The sequence below is a fragment of the Microcaecilia unicolor genome, chromosome 13 (assembly GCF_901765095.1).
Source record: "Microcaecilia unicolor chromosome 13, aMicUni1.1, whole genome shotgun sequence".
Classification (NCBI taxonomy): Eukaryota; Metazoa; Chordata; class Amphibia; order Gymnophiona; family Siphonopidae; genus Microcaecilia; species Microcaecilia unicolor.
Genome location: NC_044043.1, coordinates 100,653,171 through 100,675,417, shown reverse-complemented (window position 1 = coordinate 100,675,417; position 22,247 = coordinate 100,653,171). Strand labels below are relative to the sequence as shown.

The 22,247-nt window shown below is 41.0% G+C and overlaps 1 protein-coding gene across 1 annotated transcript in view; it reads left to right on the top strand.

The window, feature by feature from the left end:
* Positions 1–22,247, top strand: part of FBXO42 (F-box protein 42) — a 92,625-nt gene that overhangs the window by 638 nt on the left and 69,740 nt on the right. Inside the window, exon 2 of the mRNA XM_030222200.1 lies at positions 17,234–17,498. Within this exon, the coding sequence (XP_030078060.1) occupies positions 17,252–17,498 (247 nt within the window). The 5' untranslated portion in view covers positions 17,234–17,251. The remainder of the gene's footprint in view (positions 1–17,233; positions 17,499–22,247) is intronic.

The following is a 22,247-nucleotide window of genomic DNA, read 5'->3' as shown; positions in this document are numbered from 1 at the left end:
TTCTCTGTACATTTGTGAAAATGGTGGGGGCGACAAATAGATTGTGATACATTTGTGCGATATATGTTACAGCATTTCTGGCCGGGTTTTGAAGGCTTTGCTGTCTCCACCTGCAGCACAATTTCCCTGGGTTTGCGGAAGAAGCCTGTACACAGTAAAAAGTGTCAGGTTCTGTTCCGAGTGCAGCCCACCTTAGGGAAAGGTTCTGCTACTTTATCTCCACTAATGCAACGACCTTTGGCTTTACAAATCAATCTGCTGCAGCCAGTTTGAGAAATGAGGTAGCACCAAAATGTGCGTAAACTTTTTAAAGCGAAGGATGTTATGTTTTTATTCTGAAGCATGAAATGAAATTAAAGACAGTAAATGGGAAGGGGACAGAGTTACATTTTACTGTTTTTAATTCTATTTTCATATAATGGCAGTGTATGTCCATGTTTCAAATGGTACAGAACTATGCGAGACAGCAATAAATGTAATAGGAAAAAAGGACAGTCATGAATAGAAAAGGAGTATAATAGTATGAGTGGCCCAGGCAAGTATTAATTTATTGTCTTAAAAAGGTCTTGGCATGTACTCTTGAGTAAAACAGAATGTAGCTGCATTATGATTGAAGGCAGGTTTATAATTTTGAGCAAGACCAAGCAGAAAGTCAGCTGCTACTTGAAGGAAATCTGATTTTAAAAGCCACAAACTATTTTGGTACTGTAGGACAAAGAGTGAAATAGAGAAGCATTTAAATATAAAATGTTATATCTTGCATATGCTGGCATTCTTTTCTGGCCAAGCTTTGTGCCTGATTCATCGCACAGTGGAAATATATTTATTTGTTTATTTTTAACATTTTTTTGCTATTTGTATTACAATTTATATAATGTCATGAAAACTTTGTTATTGTTTCTTTTTCTTTTGTTCGTCTTAGTTTTGTTCCTAAACGTACAATTCTTTTTATAACCAAATGTCATTCAGAAAGGATTTCCACATTGGAACCAGCTACTGAAAATATCTGAGACCAAATCTTCTGTTAATTGCCAACAAATTCTGAACTTGTGAGGGTTTATAAGGAGTAATCAGGAAGATAATTCAGATAAAGCCATACCAAACAAACTCTTATGAATCAAACAAAGCACTTTAAACTGAGAGCATTATTTTTATGGGAAGCCAGTGAAGGTCCTGCTTTCTATAGGAAACAAGGAGCTCTATTTACAAAGGCACTTTAGTGCACGCGGTAACCATGTAGATGCCAATAGGAATATCTTCGGCATCTACACGGTTAGTGCTTGCTAATATTTAGCATGTGCTAAAAACGCTAGCGCGCATTTGTAAACAGGGCCCATTTGCTTTCATTTATGCAGCTTAAAAAATGTAACTTATAAGACCATTCATACAGCTGAATTTAATTATCAAGATTCTAAATGGTGAAATCTTATTCCAAAAGAAATTAGAAACATAAATAACTATTTACAGTTCCGGAAGGCATTAAAAACTCATCTGTCCAAGAAATGTTCAATTAACTGTTAACTTGCCATTGTAGTCTATTGTATGTAATTTGTTAAGCTGCTGTTAATTGTAAAATTGAACACCCACAAGCCAAAATGAACTAAAAAAAATCTTAGCTTTTTCAAATATTGTTAATATGACCTCAGCAATGCAACTCATCAGTCTTAAACTTTAGTGACGAGTATTACGCATCATAATAGTTGCTGGTCAATTTTTTATCTTTATAAGTAAATTTTAATTTAATAGAAAAGAATACTTGTCTGCATTAAAGAAGACGACGGCTAGGGGACATTGTTCCGACATGGCATGTTTCACAATTGTATCGAGGAAACCCCTTGTGCTGCCAGACCCAGCCTTCTGGTTGCATAAGGGGGTTCCTTGATAACAGCAGTTGCAAAACATGCGCCATGTTGGAACAGTATCTCATAGGCTATCTTCTTTAAAACTCAGACGAGTATTCTTTTCTGTGAAGTTTTTGAAATGGAAATTTATTTATAAAGATAAAAAATTGACCAGTGACAATTATGATGCATAATGCTCGTCAGTAAAGTTTAAAACTGATATTGCATTGCTGAGGTCATATTAAAAATAATTGAAAAAGCTAAGATTTTGTGGACTTAATTTTTGCTTGTGGGTGTTCAGCTTTGCATATGAGATTAGTACCAGCTATTTAAATATTTTTTATTGCTTTGGAGTGGTTTCACTGTTAATTGTAAGCAACATTGAACTTAAACTAGTTTTTGGATAGTGTGGGATATAAGAACAAGTAAATTACATAATTTGTAATTGACAAGCTAAAAATGGGAGTAATAGCTACATTTTGTGCCATTTGTAACCATTTTATCATTGTAAAAGTAAGATGAAAGAACTGGTACACTGAATTACAATAGTATAAAAAAAGTGGTCTGAACAACAAGATGAAAATATTCCTGATTGAAGTACCATTTGAAAAATGTGCCAGTGATTTGGATTTTCCAGTGCATGCTAACTTGTGATGATGGGGAATGGGTAATAAATAGGTAATAGTTCTCCTAGTAGCTGTACAAATGGCCAATAATTGGGATTCTGCCAGGTACTTGTGACCTGGATTGGCCACTGTTTGAAGCAGAATACTAGGCTACATGGACCATTGGTCTGACCCAGTATGGCTATTCTGCATGTATAACTTTAGTAAATCTTTTTAGTTTGGCACCTCAGAGTTGAGAGATTTAATTATTGAGATTCTTCTAGATGAAACAAACTGTTAGCCCCCCTTTACTAAACTGCACTAGCGATTCCTTTGCAGCAAATGAGGTGAATGGGCTAGGTCACATTTGCTAGGAATCACGAACGCGGTTTAGTAAAAGGGGCCCTACAGAGTCCACCTTTGTAATTCTTAATAACTGATTGTGAAATATCATAAAACACAATTCACCAGAAAAATAAAATGTATTTAAGGTTAGCATTTTTTTTCTGTGTGTAGGTGGCACCCTGTGATATTAAAGAAAAAGTTGAGCTAACATTTCTGCTAATCAGTTACTGCTTAACTGAAGTTTACCTCTTTCTGTTGGCTTTATGCCAGTCAGCTTACATGCCCACTAAGTGTTTTTTTTTTCACTAAAATAAGATCTGATGTATGTTTTGTGAGTGATGATTAGCAGATTGTATAGATTTATCTTTGTCACTTGCTGTAATCTAGGTCAGGATGATAGTGCTCAAAACTAATTTCCATCTGAAAATCACTTTTTGGCCCTTGCTGTGTAAGTTGGTTATTTGTTTTTTTTTTTTTCTGATGTAGAAATATCTCTACTGAGGACCAATCACCACTGATAGCAGCTGAATTATTCTCTTCCCCTCAAGCCCGGTTGAGATATGTTGGTGTGGTGATGGGGTGGAGGCAGTGTGAGGGAACTTATTGGTGCTTGCACTATATCATTCCTGTGGTGGAGAATAGCGAATCTTGCACAACCCTGTTGTACCTCTTCCATAGAGAGCTGGTGTGGGAAAAGTTACCTGGCTGCTGCTTCTTGGGCTGGGCTGTATTTGTTCTTTGGATAATTAGGACTTCCTTTCCCAGTGTATTGAAGGAAGTAGTAAAAGTGCAGGGCATTGACAGGACACATCTGGGGATTCTCAAGGTGAGAATTTTTCCTCTCTCCTTTCTGCCTCCTCCTAATGCTGATGTTCCTTCTCTTTTTCTGGCTCTCATTCCTGTTTCTCACAGCCTTGTGCTTCTCCTCATTTGTGCTCTTTCGTCTCCTTTTTTTTTTGTCCACTTTTCCCTTTTGAAGCTTCCAGGCTTTTCTTCCATCATGCCTTCCTCAAATGGTGCTGGGTTTCTACTCTCCATCTACAGAACTGGGTGGGTTAAAATGTTTGATTAAAAATGTTTTGATTGAAAAAAAACCCCAAAATCAGATTTTGATTTTTAAGTTTTTGATTATTTTTTAATGATAGAATTATTTTTATATTCTATGAATATGCTAGTTTAATATAATTATACCAGCGCCAGATGTACCGGTGCAGTGTAACTGAATACTTATCACCATTGTATACAGTATGATGTACCTGCCCAAAGGCGTTTACAAGGAACTTGGGTACAAACTTACAGGCAAATGCTCAAAACATAACATTGGCTCTAGAGGTGACTAGTGCTGGACTAGCATTGGTGTTAGTGAGCACACAATGCTCAGAGGACTGTTTCATGGGAGTCAATGTGTACGTCAAAGATTAGCGCAGATAGCATGCAAATGTAGTCAAATGGAGGTTAATGAGGTGATTTCCTGTTTCCTCTCAATGCTCGAAGAACAGCGTAATCCGCTCTTACCTAATGCCAGCTTGGAGCCGTCATTAGGGTGTTAGAATAGAGAGAAATTCTCTCTTCATTCTTTAAAATCTGACGGTTTTGATTTCTTTTGGAAGTGGAAGAAAGCCAGTGAGAAGCCTGTAAGTGCCGGTACTAAGAAATAAATGTACATGAATCCAAGCAAATTGTGCCCTTGTTTCCTGCGCTTAAATATAAGCCTTCCAATTAAAATAAATAAATTGAAAAGCTTGTATATAAAGGCGCAGAAAACAGGCGCTAATGTGTTCTTCGCTTTTGGGTTTGCCTGGTGCATGTGTACAAGAGCTGAGCTTCCCAGAAAACTCTTCTACATATGTGCCAAGCACATTCCGCTCCCTCTTGCTTTAGCTTTTACAGCGCACATATAATTTGAATGTCATCTCCTTTGAGCATTGGTGAATTAGTTTTCTGTGCTCTTCCAGTGGTACGGGTGTTGCGTTGTTGGCTTTACCACCGGAGTTTTGAGCATTGGCCTGCAAGATTGTAAGCCGCCTGTAAACACTGCCTTCCAAATATCTCTGTACTTTTTCAAATTCCAAGTCTATTGCCCTTCTTTCCAGAAACTGCAAATTCTCTAAGAATTAGGGCTCCTTGGACTGGGTGCACATGTCCTGCCTCTCTCTCTCTTAGGCAGATAAGTCTTAAGACTGCACAGTCACATAATGCTGCTGGAGTGCTATCAGAATATTTTTTTTCTTCCTTATATGGTTATTAGAGAGTGGAAAGCTTAAAAACTGTTTAATTTCCTTAACATTCTAAACTGTGGCCTTGGTGATTAGATCAGAAATGTATTAATGATGTAATGATTAGCCTCTCAAAGTTGTGATACTGTTTTTGCTTAATAGCCCTAGTACCTGAGTCTCATCCCCTTGTAGCCTAACTGTAGATGGCACACTCAAAATTCAAAATGTGATTCTAATTTTACTAGTCTGTTTTTGAAAAGAAAAAATGAGGAAAGCATAGTAAAAAGGGACAATTTTGTGTAGTTTCCACCTTTATACATGGAGGGCTGCGTGAACGTTGCCTCTATATCTGGAGGAGAGCAGCGTTATAAAATGTCAGAACCGGAAATGCAAAGAGCTCCTTAGATCTTTACTGAAAGTATCAATTTAATGAAAAACAATGGAAAGAAACTGCTAGAGTGGATATTTTGAAAATATTTGTGAAATACAGTATTTAAATTCATACATTTTCTGTGTATACTTCCCATGGTCTCACAGGCTGCAGATTGCCCACCACTGTTCTAACTTGATTTCAAATTTTTAGGTCTACAACCATGTATTCAACTTACATTGTTACGTGGAATTAGTGTTGAAGTACAGTTAACTGGATAGAGAAACGTGAAGATTTACTAAAGAGATTGTTCTCAACTGTAAACTATTCAACTAAACTAAAAAGGATGAACCCTTAACCGTGTGCACTTTGTTTCCATTTTAAGTCAGGGATTAGAGATGATGATAACAAATGCCACCAGTGACAAGAGAAGGGTGTGTAAAAAGCAATGTTCTACACCCTCAAGACCCATCAGTTGTTTAATTAAACAATAGATTAATGGATTGATCATCCCATTTCAAGCAGGAGAGGACCCACAGCAAGTCCTTCTATGTACTCAGGGTCACCTCCAGCCTGACTACTTCCTGGAGTAACCATCTGAAAAGAAAAAAGGAACAATTTAAGCAGCTTTTCCTCTCAGCTGCAAACATTTTCTGCTCCTATGTTGTTAAACTCTGTAGCTAGGGTTCTCAGTTCTGTCCTTGGAACACACCAAGCCAGTCAGGGTTTCAGGATACCCACAATGAATATGCATGAGATGAAGCACATGCATATTTACTGAGGATATGCTGAAAACCAGAGTGGTTGAGAATCTTTGCTTTATAGCAAGTTTAGTAAACATGTAATAAATATGCCATTGAAGAGGATTTGAGGGTTTGCAAATTTCTAGTATGAAATCTATGTTTTTGCTTGAAATGGGATGATCAATCCATTAATCTATTGTTATAATGCCGTTATATCGCTCCATGGTGCGACCGCACCTTGAGTATTGTGTTCAATTCTGATCGCCGCATCTCAAGAAAGATATAGTGGAACTGGAAAAGGTGCAGCGAAGGGCGACTAAAATGATAGCGGGGATGGGACAACTTCCCTATGAAGAAAGACTGAGGAGGCTAGGGCTTTTCGGCTTGGAGAAGAGATGGCTGCGGGGGGACATGATAGAGGTATATAAAATAATGAGTGGAGTGGAACAGGTTGGATGTGAAGCGTCTGTACACGCTTTCCAAAAATACTAGGACTAGCGGGCATGCGATGAAACTACAGTGTAGTAAATTTAAAACAAATCGGAGAAAATATTTCTTCACCCAACGCGTAATTAAACTCTGGAATTCGTTGCCGGAAAACGTGGTGAAGGCGGTTAGCTTGGCAGAGTTTAAAAAGGGGTTAGACGATTTCCTAAAGGACAAGTCCATAAACCACTACTAAATGGACTTGGGAAAAATCCACAATTCCAGGAATAACATGTATAGAATGTTTGTACGTTTGGGAAGCTTGCCAGGTGCCCTTGGCCTGGATTGGCTGCTGTCGTGGATAGGATGCTGGGCTCGATGGACCCTTGGTCTTTTCCCAGTGTGGCATCACTTATGTAATATAGTAAATGGGCCTACAGTGGAAGATAATTCTACCCAGAGAGTTTACAATCTAGTATTGAGCTCAAGGAAGCTGATTTACATATCTTGCATTCTTTCTTGAATGCAGTTGTCACTTGGTTTGCTCAGAATATGTAAAAATGTAAATGCAGAAAACTTTCATAAGCCATTTTCCATTAATATAGTTTCTTTTATTTTTCTTGCTTTTACTTTTTGTTGGACTTTCACTCTTTTAGGCTTAGATTTTTATTTTTTAGTACTGTTTTTCCAATGTTTGTGTCTTGCTTTTCACAATTTTAGTGGTCAGGTACCCAGGTGACGTCTTCTGGGGGTTTTCCATTCTGTATTTCCTGTACTCTTAAACTAATCTTGGTTCTCTTATTTGTTTACTGATAATTGGGAGGATGTTTAGAATGTGGAATTAATTTTAAACTTGACCTCATGAGAGACTCATGAGAAAATTAAAAACCCATGGGATAGGAGGCAGTGTTCTGTTTTGGATTAAGAATTAGTTGATGGACAGAAAACAAAGGGTAGGGTTAAATGGCCAATTCTCTCAGTGGAGGAAGATGAATAGTGCCCCAGGGATCTGTACTGGGACCAGTGCTATTTAAAATATTTATTAATGATTTGGAAATGGGAATGAGTGAGGTGATTAAACTTGCAGACGATACAAAACTATTAAAAGTTGTTAAAATGCATTTGGACTGTGAAATATTGCAGGAGGACCTTAGGAAGTTGGAAGACTGGGCATCCGAATAGCAGGTGAGATTTAATGTAGACAAATGCAAAGTGATGTACATTGGGAAGAATAATCCAAATCACAGTTATTTGATGCTAGGTTTCACCCTAGGAGTAAGCACTGAAGAAAAAGATTTAGGTGTTGTAGATAATCGTTGAAATCATCTGCCCAGGGTTTGGCAGCAGCCAAAAAAGCAAACATAAGGCTAGGAATTATTAGGAAAGGGATAGAAAATAAGACAAAAATATATTATAATGCCTCTGTATCAATCCATGGTGCAACCTCACCTTGAGTATTGTGTGCAATTCTGGTTGCTGTATCTAAAAGAATATATAGTGGAATTAAAAAAGGTTCAAAGAAGGGTGACCAAAATGATTAAAGGATGGAACTCCTCCCGTATGAGGAAAAACGAAATAGATTAGGACTCTCCAGTTTGGAAAAGGGGGTGGGGGGGGAAATGATAGAGGTCTACAAAAACTTGAGTGGTGTAGAATGGGCAAATGTAAATCAGTTTTTTTTTACTCTTTCAAAAAGTACAAAGATTAGGGGACATTCAGTGAAGTTACATGGTACTACTTTTAAAATGAACAGGAGGAAGTACTTTTTTCACTCAATGAATAGTTAAGCTCTAACTCATTGCCAGAGGATGTGGTTACGTTGCTTAGCATATCTGTCTTTAAAAAGGGTTTGGATAAGTTCCTGGAGGAAAAGTCCAGAGTCTACTATTGAGAGAAACATTGGGAAGGCACTACTTGTCCTTGGGATCAGTAGCATGAATCTTGCTACTAATTGGGATTCTGTCAAGTACTTGTGCCCTGGATTAACCACTGTTGAAAGCAGGATACTGGGCTAGATGGACCATTGTGTATTCTTATGTTCTTGTCTTGTGAAGCTGGATCATTCCACTGATAATCCAGCTTTCAACTTGTATAATATTGAGTTGTTGAGAGCATAAGCGTTGCTATACAGGGACAGACTGAAGGTTCATCAAGCCTAGTATCCTGCTTCCAACGGTGTTTCTTTATATTTCTTTAGTGTTGCATGACATGCAGAGTCTGGTATCTCTGCTTTAAGTTTTTTTTCTGTATGTTTTTTTTTTTTTTGTGGTTCCCTATTTTGAATTGGGTAAGAGTCGTGTTCTGCATCTGTAACTGAGGTGAAGGATTCTGCTGGCATGTGGTGTCTGTGTAGGAATCTGTAACAGTCCATCTTGTTCCAGTTTCCCAGTAGCAGGTATATTGCTGCTCTTAAGATATTTCAGTAGCATAATAATAAAATGAAGTAACTGTTTCTGAAGGTTACAGGTATGTGTGGGGATGGAATGAATCTGAGCTGTGACTGGTAGGTATGGGTTAGATTCCAGTGGTGTGCCTTGACAATTTTTGTACCTTGGAAGTGTGCCAGAAAATGAGGTTGAAAATCACTGCCCTTGACTGAACACCTAGGCAGTGGAAGAAACTTTCGCCTGCTCAATGGCTGGAATGGTGTCTGCCCTCATCACTTCTTGTTTGATGATAAAGCTGCTGTGGTCGGGGCATTCTGCTTCTCTCTTTCCATGCTCTTTACTATCTTCAGCATACTGAAATCTAATCCCATTTTGTTTCCTTCCCTTGTTACATGCTGTAGAAGTCTGTGTTTATTACAAGATTTGTACCGTTTAGCAGGTGTGCTTCAGTGTAGCTGTGGTAGAAGGCTTTTTTTGATGTTGTTGGGCCAGACTTCTCGATCTTCCCTTTTGACAGGGTGGGGATCGTTATTCCTATCATCCATCTTTCTGGACACGGAAAATGAAATCTGTGCCCTCTGGACTTGAGGGAGGTACAGCCTCTCTCTTAGGTCATCACACTTTTACGAGCTGCAAGATGCTTATCTATTCCGTTGTGGCAACTGGGTGTTCAGAAGATTGATCTCCTTTGTAACTTTTGGTGGAAATAAGCACCCTGTTAGTACAGTCAGGACAGTAAAGAATAAAAAAATGCCACAGCTCTTGGCTATGAAAGCTGTGAAAGTGTTCTACTTTTATTATTGTGTGGACATATTTCTGGGGGTGAAATGTGTCTATGGCATCTCTTACTGAAAGAGATATAGAGGGCCAAGGAAGTTATAGCAGGGTCTCTTCACTAGGACTGGCTGACTGATAAGGGGAACAACTAACCTTGTCATTTATAGCCCGTATACACCTAAGTGGATCATTGCAGTGCTGGGATCTAAATATACTTAACAGCTCAAATGGGTGATATATTTAAGCTATTGGTTGATTTCACAAATCAAGTAATGTTGGTTTGACTAAGACTTTGATAAAACTTATTGTTGGGTTGTTCAGTAAAAGCAGAGAGTTGATGAGGTGGAGAGGTTTCTTTATATTTGCTCTAACTATAATGGATTAAGACTTTGTCCAGACTTTTGTTTGTAAATTGAATTAAATTAATCCAGAGCACTTGAAGTCTGCACTGCAAGCTGTGTGGAAGCTCCTGGGATTTTAAGGAAAGAAAAAATGTCTTTCTGTATTAAGTATGCTGCGAAGTCTTAAAGTAAGTTTATAATGGCTCCCACATAGCCAAAAAGCACTTTCTTGCCCTTCTCCCCCACTTTCTTGCAGTCAACCTCTCCATATAGAACAAGTTCTGCGCAATTGACTCTGGCTCTAGGTCATCTGTGATGTCTAAAAGTTTACAGCAGTATATGTTAGATATCACCTGGCCCAGCATATGTTCCAGTTGGACCCAGAACTATGATTAAGCAATTCTGGTATAAGGACATTTACCACAAACTATGTACAAATGTGCCTTCTGTATGAGTGTATTTGGAGCACTTGTCCAAAGTCTCTGGATGTTTATACAGCCTACGTAGTTTTATAATTGACTTCTCTAAGCTGCGCAAATTCCACCAACGCCTTGCCCCCTTATGAGGTCGTCTTGAATTTCTCCTTCAGTTTATTCCTCATCACCTGTGCCCACTTTATCATTTTTGGAAATGTTGCGGGCTGATATTGATACATATGCACTTGATAACTGTGCCCTACTAGTCCTTTCCCCACCCTATGACCCCCATTTTATCAAAGCCAATCTTAGCCAAGTCTCCTTAGTGCCACCTCTGTCCCTCTACTTAATGACGAATCTGTACACAGTAATACCTTTTCACCCAGTCTGTATTTCTTTTGCAAGGACTGAAATGAGAGGACCCCTGAGTGACATTTAGAGGCACATTTTCAAAGCACTTAGCCTTCCAAAATTCCATAGAAACCTATGGAACTTTGGAAGGCTAAGTGCTTTGAAAATGAGCCCCTTAGTCTTCTATGCTCCACAGAGAATGGATCATTAGAGAACTGACTCACTGACAGGTCATTTATCATTATCAGAAGCCCAATGTTGGTCTACATCTTGTTTGGGTTTTTTATATTGAATGACCCCTGATGCAGGCATTGAGTGCCAAAACATGGCCTGTGTCGGGTTAATGATGTACAGCATTCCGGATTTAAAGGCTCTTGGTGCTTTTTTCTTCTACTATTTGCTTTGTGCTTTGAATCCCTCTCTATACTGTTGAGCTTAAAATTCTCTATTATCCATAATGGGCAGATGTACACATCACTCAGATTTTGTATTGTTTTGTTTATGCTCTGGTTCCCAAGCCCTTCTAACTGAGGATATTAACGGGTTATATTCAGGCTTATTTTCGAAAGAGATGGGCGCCCTTCTCCCAGGGTCGCCCAAATCGGCATAATCGAAAGCTGATTTTGGGCGTCCTCAACTGCTTTCTGTCGCGGGGACGACCAAAGTTCCCTGGGGCATGTCGGAAGCATAGCGAAGGCGGGACTGGGGCGTGCTTAACACATGCGCGTCCTCTGCCGATAATAGAAAAAAGAAGGGCGTCCCTGACGAGCACTTGGCCGACTTTACTTGGCCCATTTTTTTCTTGCGACCAAGACTCAAAAAGGTGCCTGAACTGACCAGATGACCACTGGAGGGAATCGGGGATGACCTCCCCTTACTCCCCCAGTGGTCACTAACCCCCTCCCACCCTAAAAAAAACTTAAAAAATATTTGTTGCCAGCCTCAAATATCATACCCAGCTCCCTGACAGCAGTATGCAGGTCCCTGGAGCAGTTTTAGTGGGTGCAGTGCACTTCAGGCAGGCGGACCCAGCCCCCCCAAAACATGTTACACTTGTGGTGGTAAATGTGAGCCCTTCAAAACCCACCAGAAACCCACTGTACCCACATATAGGTGCCCCCCTTCACCTGTAAGGGCTATGGTAGTGTTGTACAGTTGTGGGTAGTGGGTTTTGGGGGGCTAAGGTAAGGGAGCTATGCACCTGGGAGCAATTTATGAAGTCCACTGCAGTGCCCCCTAGGGTGCCTAGTTGGTGTCCTGGCACGTGAGGGGGACCAGTGCACTACGAATACTGGCTTCTCCCACTACCAAGTGGCTAGGATTTGGTCGTTTCTGAGATGGGTGTTCTCGGTTTCCATTATCGCTGAAAACCGGGGACGACGATCTCTAAGGTCAACCTAAATGTGGAGATTTGGGCATCCCCGACCGTATTATTGAAATGAAAGATGGACGCTCATCTTTCGGAACCTAACCTTTCGAACATATAGACTGCCCCAATCTGTCTGACCTATCAGATTGACTCTACATTTGTCTTTTAGATTGTAAGCTCCTTGAGCAGGGACTGGCCTTCCATGTTAAATTGTACAGCGCTGCGTAACCCTAGTAGTGCTTTAGAAATGTTAAGTAGTAGTAGTAGTTTCGATAATATGGGTTTCCCCGCCCCTTCACTGCCAGAGCTGGTGGTTGGGAGGCGGGGAATCCTGCTGGGCAGACTTATACGGTCTGTGCCCTGAAAAAGACAGGTACAAATCAAGGTAAGGTATACACAAAAAGTGGCACATATGAGTTTATCTTGTTGGGCAGACTGGATGGACAGTGCAGGTCTTTTTCTGCCATCATCTACTATGTTACTATGTATATGTTACTATGTCTTGCGAGGACGCCCTCAGGAAAACGTGGGCGTCCCGCTGCTCGATTATGCCCCTCATTGTGTCTCTGAAGGTAAACTAGCTGGCTGAGCATGTGAATACCAAGTTAGATGATAAGGGTTCACTCTCTCCAGTTGTTTTTTCTTTCTTTAACCCCTTATTGTCTCTCCAGTTGTAAATTGCAGTATATAGTAGTCTCCTCCATCCCATCCCTGGAATGCAATATTGTAAACTTGAAATGTCTGGTAAAAAAAAATGAAGTTGCAAACAAAATCCGCTAGTCTCATCCTGTAATTTTCTCTGCTTTCCTTGTGATTATTCCCATGTGAAGATGGTGTTTTGTTTTTTTTTTTAATCTGAGCTGCCTTCCTTCAGACCACAGCCACCTTCTTACAGAACTAGCTGTCCTAAAGGAACCTCCTCCCCCTGAGCAGTAAGAAGAGATCTCTCTTCTTTACTGCATTGTTATACTGGAAATGAGAAGGTGATGTGAATTAGCAAAGAAGATAATTATTAAGGAACAGCTGCAGCAGAGCTGACCACAGTGTCATCTGACCAGCTCAATTAACCAATTCTCAGGAAATGAAGTAGGAATGAGGCTGCCTTCCAGAAAAACTAGCAGCAATAAACCAGATGACAAGTGCTTGAGAAGGGGAGGGACAGGGTTTTGAATTTAGCTCATGCTTTTCTCAGGTGGCAAATTAAATTCAGGTACAGTAGATATGTTTCTATCCCCAGGGTGCTTTACAGTCCCCTAAGGCAGTGGAGGGTTAAACTGCTTTGCCCAAGATATCAATTGTTTGAGCCAGGCTGCCCTATCACACTTGATTCTTCCATGGGTAGCAGGGCTTTATAGCTCCAATTTAGACTTATGTATTTATTTTTATTTATTTATTTTAACATTTATAGTCTGCTCTAACATGCTAGGCACACAAGTTTTCTATCTGGCAGGTGTACTTGTGTATGGGACTCTTACCTCTATGATACTGTGTACCATACTTTGTAAGCCGCACTGAACCTGCTATTGAGCGGGAAAGAGTGGGGTATAAATGCCACAAATAAATAAATAAATATGAACATTTTAGTGTTTGACTTTGGAGTAATCTCCTCTATAGAAGGATAGATAGGAGCAGCCCACCTAACACACCACTGTTTCCTTCTGCAGCCTGCATCTAGTAGAGTGAAGGAACCAGTCCCTGTAGTTAAGACTGAGAACCCAGTAGGCCTGGAGACAGAGGACTTCATTGTAGCTGTTTGTTATGTTAAGTGATAGTTGCAAGTTGCTGTCTTGAATTGTCTTGAATGGTGGAGTGCTGCAGTGATCTGTACAGGCACCAGTGCTGTTTACCATATTTATAAATGATTTGGAAATTGGAATGACAAGTGAGGTGATTCAGAGTTGTTAAAACACATGTGGACTGTGAAAAATTGTAGGAAGACTTGGGCATCCAAATGGCACATGAAATTTAATGTGGACAAATGATGTACATTGGGAAGAAGAATTTAAATCATAGTTATCTGACGCTAGGGTCCACCTTGGGAGTCTGCACTCAAGAAAAAGATCTAGATAGCATTGTAGACAATACACTTAAATATTCTACCCAGTGTGCGGCAGTGGCCAAATAAAGCAAACAGGATGCTAGGAATTACTGGGAAAGGGATGATGAATAAGACCAAGAATACTATAATGCCTCTGTATCACTCCATGATAGATTTATTAATAACACTGCATCAAAACAGCCACTTAGCTCTGTTGGGCTATGCTCAAGATAGCAGTAAGCTTTTCTTTTTTGATATTTTAACTTAATAATCAAACTTCTATTATGTGCTTATTAATAACCGAAACACAGAATTAGAATCCATGGAAGTCTTCTAAAGTAAACATACCCATATAAGATACTCATTCAGCATGATCAAAAATTACATAATGCTCGTTTGCAGGGGATTATGTAATGCTGACCTTTTTAAACACAAAATATCTAAATTAAAAATCCAGGAGAGCAAGGATATACAACAGCCAGAATCCTGACTAGCAAACAGAAGCTTTTTATAAGGACATAGCATGCTCAGAAGTGGAGGCAATGTCTGATATGTTGAAGTTATTGTTATTGTTTGAGATGATCTATAAGCCGCTGCATCCCCTGTCTTTGCCTCCTAATCTCCCAGCATTAGTAAAACAGTAAGGACATGGCAAAGCCAGGAGAAAAGTCTCATGTGCATTGAAGAATTTTTCTGGCATTAGAAAGAAGTGAAGAAAGCTTGCAGTATGGGTTTCCAGGAGGCCAAATGTGCTCAGTAACAGCTGATACACCAATGGACAGTCTTACAGCGCTGTTCTGAGTCTGGATGCAGTAATAGGAATAGTGAATAGCCACAACAGAAGTTGTTACAGTAAGGAGGACATAATTTAATTCTTCTGACACACATTCCAGGGAAGGACCGATTTAGGCAGCTATTGAGCAGTTAAAGTTAACTAGGAAATAAAACAGATCTGGTTTTGAATATGTCCAGTTAACCCTATTACTTTTAACTGGAGGACAGGTATTTGGCCTGTCTAGACTTAACTAGTTCTGTGATTGTCAGCACTGTCTAGCTATATTCTAACCAGACTCCTGGCATATCTTTCCCATCCAATATTAATTAACTTTTGGCTTGACCAGTTGAGAGATTCAAGAGCCCCATTGTAAGGACCTAGGCACCTAAATGAGAAAGGGCCAGGTCAGGTAATGATATGGAGGAATTACCGAGTTTTCCAAGTTACTAATTGTGATTTGGAGGAGTTTGCCTAAACCGTTTAGCTTGATTCTTTTTCTCTGTTTGGCATTCAAACTGTGGTGAACTGGTGGTGAGAGGGTGGGCCATTAGATGTATCCCCGTGGCCAGAGCTCCCATTGTGCATTGCCAGTAACGTCAGTGCTTATATAGCTAGAGAAGTACCTTCCGTCAGATAGAAGAGTGTCTTCATCTTATACTAATTTCCAGAAACATTTGACGTTTTATTATGATATTAGAATCTGACTTGGGGATAGTGTTATTGTGTGTTACCTGATGTCCATTGTTTTATTGAGTATATTATCAACCCGCTCTGACTCTAAATTCAGGGAGAGTAGCGGGGCTACAAGTACTCATCATCATCCTCCTGTAAACCACTTGGGTGATATATCAAATGATTACCTTTACTTACCTTACTGTTTCCTTTGTCAAGTACAGGGGGAGAATACTTTGATCTTGTTTTATTGACAGAAACAGGATGAAAAATAATGTAATGACTAATGTATTGTAAGTATTTTACAAAGCATGTAAACTTTGGGGGGGGGGGGGAAGGGGGCATTTTAACTGACTTCCCTTTTAATCACATTAACCTTCCTAGTAGGAGAGTTTGGGATCTAAATTTTGTACATAAAGAAATGAAATAAATGTGTTTGTTTTTCTACATACGGAGGCTCTGACCAAGTGGATTACCAATATCTGTTGTTAGAATCAGGATCCTCATGAATGTGTTAAGTGTTGCAGGATTTCTCTTCTGCTACAGCACTGAAAGAGACTCGGATGCCACCCATTTACTGCCTTCAGTAGCCCCTTCCTTTCCTCCTACTGGCACTTGGCCACTGATTTCCCAAAACACATTTTACTTTGGCCACCACAGCTGCAGGGACCTGTCATTTTGTCTTATGCTGCTTGGCTGTGCCATCTCTTTTACAGCTATGGCAACATTTATAATGTTCATATAGTTGCTGTTACAGCTTTTTGCCCATCTTTACCACCATCAGTCTCCTTCTTATGCAGTTGCCTTCTCTGCTTGAGATCTCATATATGCTGTTCGTAGTCTTCTACAGCCATCTCACAAGCTCTTTCTAGCATCGCATGGATGACTAAACAAAGCCATGGCATGTTATCTGGGTGAGATGATAACGGCTTCCATGAAAGACATGAAAGTGAACCTTAGAAGAAATTGTGAGGTGGGTTATAGGGAATGGAAATTGGATGGGGAAAGGAGGAGAGAAAACTATAGGAAGGGCTGGATGTTATGGCAGGGAGAAGTTGAGATCTAAGAAAAAAATCACATCTTAATGTCTCGCTGGAATGTACCATAGCCTTGGAGTTTTCAGGAGAAGGATTTTTGGAAATGTTATTTACAATTTCTATTCTGCTTAATCCATGGTTCTTAGCAGATCACATAAGTACATACCATTTCCTGCCCCAGCTAAAATCTTGCATAAACAGCCTTTTGAGCTCTTTTAAACTCTGTAAAATCCTGAATTGTCTTGATTTTAAGAGGGACCTAACAACATGATGAGATGGAATATCAAGTAATTGTTGAGTTCCTGATTGTAACAAACGACTTGGTTGATAAATATGGAGCTTAGTTGCCAAAATCTTGTTTTGCCAATACCTTGAAAACAGAATTTGAAACTGAATCCTTTTCAGTACAGGAGTGATACGTTCAAAGCGACTGTCCCCTGACAAATGGGGAAGTTGGTGTTATAAATAAATAAAACACAAATAGGGTATTGTATTTGACCTGCTTCTTTTTCTTCTCCTCCAAGGCTGTGAAGTGGAATGCAATGGCCAGCTCGTCAGACAGCGAGGATGATGGTTTCATGGCTGTGGACCCTGACGATGTGGTGGAAGGCACGATGGAGCAGGATGAGGAGCCACATTCTCTGCTGCAGATAGACCAGACTAGACACAACCGATCAATGTCCGAACTACCAGAAGAAGTTTTAGAATACATTCTGTCTTTCCTTTCTCCTTATCAAGAACACAAAACTGCAGCTCTGGTTTGCAAACTGTGGTATCGACTTATCAAAGGTATGGACCATGCTAATTTGGAGTAATTTCTCAAAATCTCAGAAGTATCTAGTAAAACATACTGCAGGCTTGTGGTGACCTATAGGTTACTAAGGTTCATATGCCACAGAATACTGGAGCTGCCCTGTGAGTGCAGTAGATGGGACGCTTTAAAAATCTGACAGCTTGACTGAATTTAAAATTAATAATTTTGTGGATGACCTCTTGTTGATGTCTTCCACTGTAGTGACCGTCCCAAATTTGATAGCTGATGTGGAGTCTTTTTCTAGGGTGTCGTGGTTCAAAGCAAATGTGGGAAAAACTGATGCTTTTAGTCCAGATGATCTGTCCCAGTTGCTAAAGACATTCTTTCCTTTTTGGTGGCTGCAGGGGAGTTTGAAATACTTGTGGGTGTGGATCACTGCAAAACATAGACAGCTTTTTGAGGCTAATTAGTTGAAGTTGCTCAATGTTGTGAAATATTTTGTTAAGTGGAGAGACTTAACCCTTTCATGGTTTTAGAGAGTGGCCACTGTTAGAATGAAAATTCTGCCACGTTTTTAAAAATCTTTTTCAAAGTGCTTTCCTGTAACTGTACTGAGACATTATCTCATTGCTCTTCAGGAAGCCTTACTGAAATTTATTTGGGGAGGATAAATGTTCTCGATTTACTAGAAAGAGATTCTTTTTCGGGCTAGGAAAAAGGGAGGCTTGGGGGTGCCACATTATGGGAATGTACTATTGGGTAGCACACCTGTGAGGAGTACACCCTGTTTGGGTGTACTCCTCCTGTAGCTCTCAGGCTTTCTAAAAGTGCTGGCTTTAGTAGCACATACATACTTAAAAAAAAAAAAAAAAAACAATGAATAAATAAAACTAATTCAATTGGCCTGGCTGGCTAGCTTTATGACCTTTGTCTGGGCTAATGCTATTGCAAAGAACTAAGTAGGGAATTTCCCTCTAGGCACACCCAGAGAGAGCAGAAGAAACAGGAGATAAACCTCTGCAAAAACACACCAGCAGACTAGAGTGCAACTAAAACGATTTTATTGGAAAATTGACCCAACCTAGTCAAGTTTCGGTTTCCTTCATCAGGGAATCAAAAATGTTCATTAAAAATATTCCTTATACTGCATTGTGTAGTGCTTCTGCTCTGTCCAATCAGACGAAGATGCTGGAGCCCCAGGCTGAGGTAGGGGCAAGCCTGTCAGAGAGGCTCATGTGCATGTGCCGTGTGGTAGGGCATGCCAGCCGGCACATGCTATCAGGTCTGCAGAGCCAGAAGCTGAGCAGGGATAATGAATTTTTATAGTGTGTAAATGTGACTTATTCATTCTGTCATTTTCTCAGTGAGCATTTTACATGTGCTGTTCCCCCCTCCCCCTTTTAGCTCAAATGGATAAATTCCTCTGTGTTGCTGCCCAGACAAATTGGCAGTTAGAATCCTCCCCTCTCTCCCAATTTGAGGAAAATAAATCCGTGCTCATGTGACAGGCTTTTTCATTACTGCCCACACTAGGTCCACCTGCCGGGGGGGGGGGGGGGGGGGTGTCCTGGTGGTGTTTTGGCTCCAGAGCTTGACTCAGATGGCGAGGGGGGGGGGGTGTCCTGATGGTGTTTTGGCTCAGAGCTTGACTCATCTTGGGGGGGAGGGGGTCCCTAAGGGGATCGGCTCCACTCCAGGAAGGTGTCAGTGTCCCCTGGCTTAAGTCAGGGTCTGAGGAGTTCTTAAATTGTGGTGCAAGGAGCAGTCCGTTTCTTTGAAGGGCTCAGATTCCCGATATTTGGGGGTTTCTGCAGCTACGCCTGGAGCAGGGGCTGGCTGAGCTGCTTGGGAGGGTGAAGGATATCTCTCTGGCTTTGCATAGAGAGATGGCTCGGTTTCTGAAGGGAGTGGCTCATCTGTGCCCTCTGCTTACATTTTTGGGACCTCAATCTGGTGCTCCAGGTGCTATCTGAGGTTCCATTTGAGCCTCTTTATTTTAGTTTTCACTAAGGGCCTTACTATCAGGGAGGTGTTTCTGGTAGCTATCACCTCTGCTTGCAGAATCTTTGACCTACAGGCACTGTTTTGCCGAGACCTGTATCTGTCATAAGAACATGAGAACAGCCATGCTGGGTCTCGGAAGTGGTTCATCTAGCTCAGTATCCTGTTTCCAATAGTGGCCAAGCCAGTACCTGGCAGAAACCCAGATAGTGACAACATTCTATAATACCAATCTCAGGGCAAGTAGTAGCCTCCCATGTCTGTCTCAATAGCAGACTATGGACTTTTCCTCCAGGAACTTGGCCAAATCCTTTTTTTTTTAAACCTGGATATGCTAACTGCTGTTACTACATACTCTGGCAAAGAGTTCCAGAGCTTAAAAAATATTTCCTCCTATTTGTTTTAAAAGTATTTTTATGTAACTTCCTTGAATGCTACCTGGTCTTTGTACTTTTGGAATGAGCAAAAAATCAATTAATTTCTAGTCGTTCTATACCACCCACGATTTTGTAGACCTCAATCATATCTCCGCTCATCCTTCTGTTTTCCAAGTTGAAGAGTCCTAACCTCTTTAGCCTATCCTCATATGAGAGGAGTTCCATCCCCTTTATCATTTTGGTCACTCATTATGGAGGACTTGGGGTCTCTGTGTACAGTCTCCTCCTTTCTGTCGAAAGTGGTGTCTCCATTCTGTGTTAATCAGGAGGTTTGCTTGTCCTCCTTTTCGGTGGAAGTCTCAGATCCTGGGCATGCTGCTCTGGTACTTGAGGGAGACAAATTAATTTCATCTCTCTCCACCACTTTGTGCTTTCTGACCCTTGGAAGGGCCAGGCAGCCTCTAGGCCTCCATTATGAGGTGACTCAAGGCGGCTATTGAGTCTGCCTACATCGGCAAGAATCGTCCAGTGTCTCAAGGGCTGAAGACCCAGTCGACAAGGCGGCAGAGGCCTGGGCAGTGTCCCCTGAGGATCTTTGCAGGGCAGTGACTTAGTCGTTGCTTCATTTCTTTGCTAAGTACTACAGATTGGATGTGTTGGCCAGAATCTGCTCGGACTTTGGCAGAGCAGTAAGTCGAAGGGCTTCGTCATCCTCTGCCCAATAGACTGCTCGTGATATGCCAGTCAATACTCTTGCAGCCAAGTTTTGTTCAATCTGTAGAGCTTTAAGTGAACTATTTGAAATACCAACTAAAAGACCATTACAGTAGTCAAAATAAGGCTTTGAGGTACTTTGCATCACAAGCCTAAAGTTAGAGGGAGTAGATGGATCTCAAAATTACTGATTCACCTCAATTTACAAAACACTGTGCTAATGATCTCTCCATAGTGTCCCACAGGTCAATCCAGAGACTTGTGGGTTATGTCCCCCTACCAGCAGGTAGAGATAGAGAACTTCAGAGGTCTGCTATATGTAGTCATGTGCAGCCATTTCAACCTCAGTATTCTCTCTATCTTGCAGGTGGAGGGACATAACTGTGCAGTCCTGGAGTTCCGGCCCTGGAGTCCTAGCGGTCCCAGTTGAGCCTGGATAGGAGTTGAGGTCCCTGTGTGGGAATTTTGTGGTGCCAGGTCCCTCCCTTCCTCCCTGTTTCCCCCCTATGTTTCGTGCCTGGTGTGGTGAGTCGGCTTCTGTTTCTCTTCTGCCTCTTAAAAAAAAAAAAAAAAAAGCAGCCGGTTCAGTCTCTCGGCTGCAGAGGTAAGCCTATATATATCTTTAAATAGATCAGTGGGCACTCACTTCTCATGAGTGTGATCCCTTGGTGGTGGTGGGAGACTTTAATGTAGTGTGGGACCCTGGCATGGATAAGTCAACATCGGGACCTTTGTCTGGTTATTATGCTAACAAAGGTTTAATCCAGTTAAGTCAGTTGTTGGACCTTGTTGATATTTGGAGGGAGCTGCACCCATCGGATAGGGATTATACCCATTTATCTCGAGGTCATTCTACCCAGGCACGAATCGACTATTTGCTGGTAACCAGGGGAGAGTTTAGCAGAGTGCAGAAATCGGATATAGGATCATGTGTGGGTGTGGATGGATTAGGATTTAGGGCATATTGGGCCACGAGGCAGGCATTGGCGGTTCCCCATTGAGTTATATAAGGACCCTATGTTTCGGGAGAGGATGTTGAAGTGTTGGGAAACCTATAAGACTATGAATGTAGAGCATGAGGCTCACCCTGTATTGTACTGAGATGCAGCAAAAGTGGTTCTAAGGGGAGAAATAATAAGTTATTTCCACTATAAACGTAAGGCCCATGACAGAGAAATCTTAAGGTTGGGAGGGCTGCTACATAGAGCTAGGCAGTGTTTTGGGATCTCGCCGACGGGATCATCAGAGGACTCTTTTGGAATACCGAACGGAGTTGAACACGCTTCTTCATCAGAGGGCCCATAAATTGCAGCAGTTTTACTGGTATATGCTTTATAGACATGGTAACAAAGCAGGACGGTTGTTGGCAAGCTTGATTCGGCCTACGGGGGGCCCTCGCAAAGTTCTTACAATTCAGGACATAGGGTTCATTCGGATGAGGGGATTTGTGAGATATTTTTCAGGATTATCATCAAGGTTTATATGCGGCTCCCCCGGATGAAGTCCTCCCGGGGGCATTGTACTTGGATAATATCGCACTGGCTTCCATAGGGCAAGCAGAGAGAGACCAACTGAACGCTCCAATAACTGAGGAGGAAGTAGCAATGACAATAGAGCGTAGCTCACTGTTAAAGGCTCCAGGGGTAGACAGCTTTAGAGCTGAGTTTTATAAGCTTATGGAAGAGGTGTTGG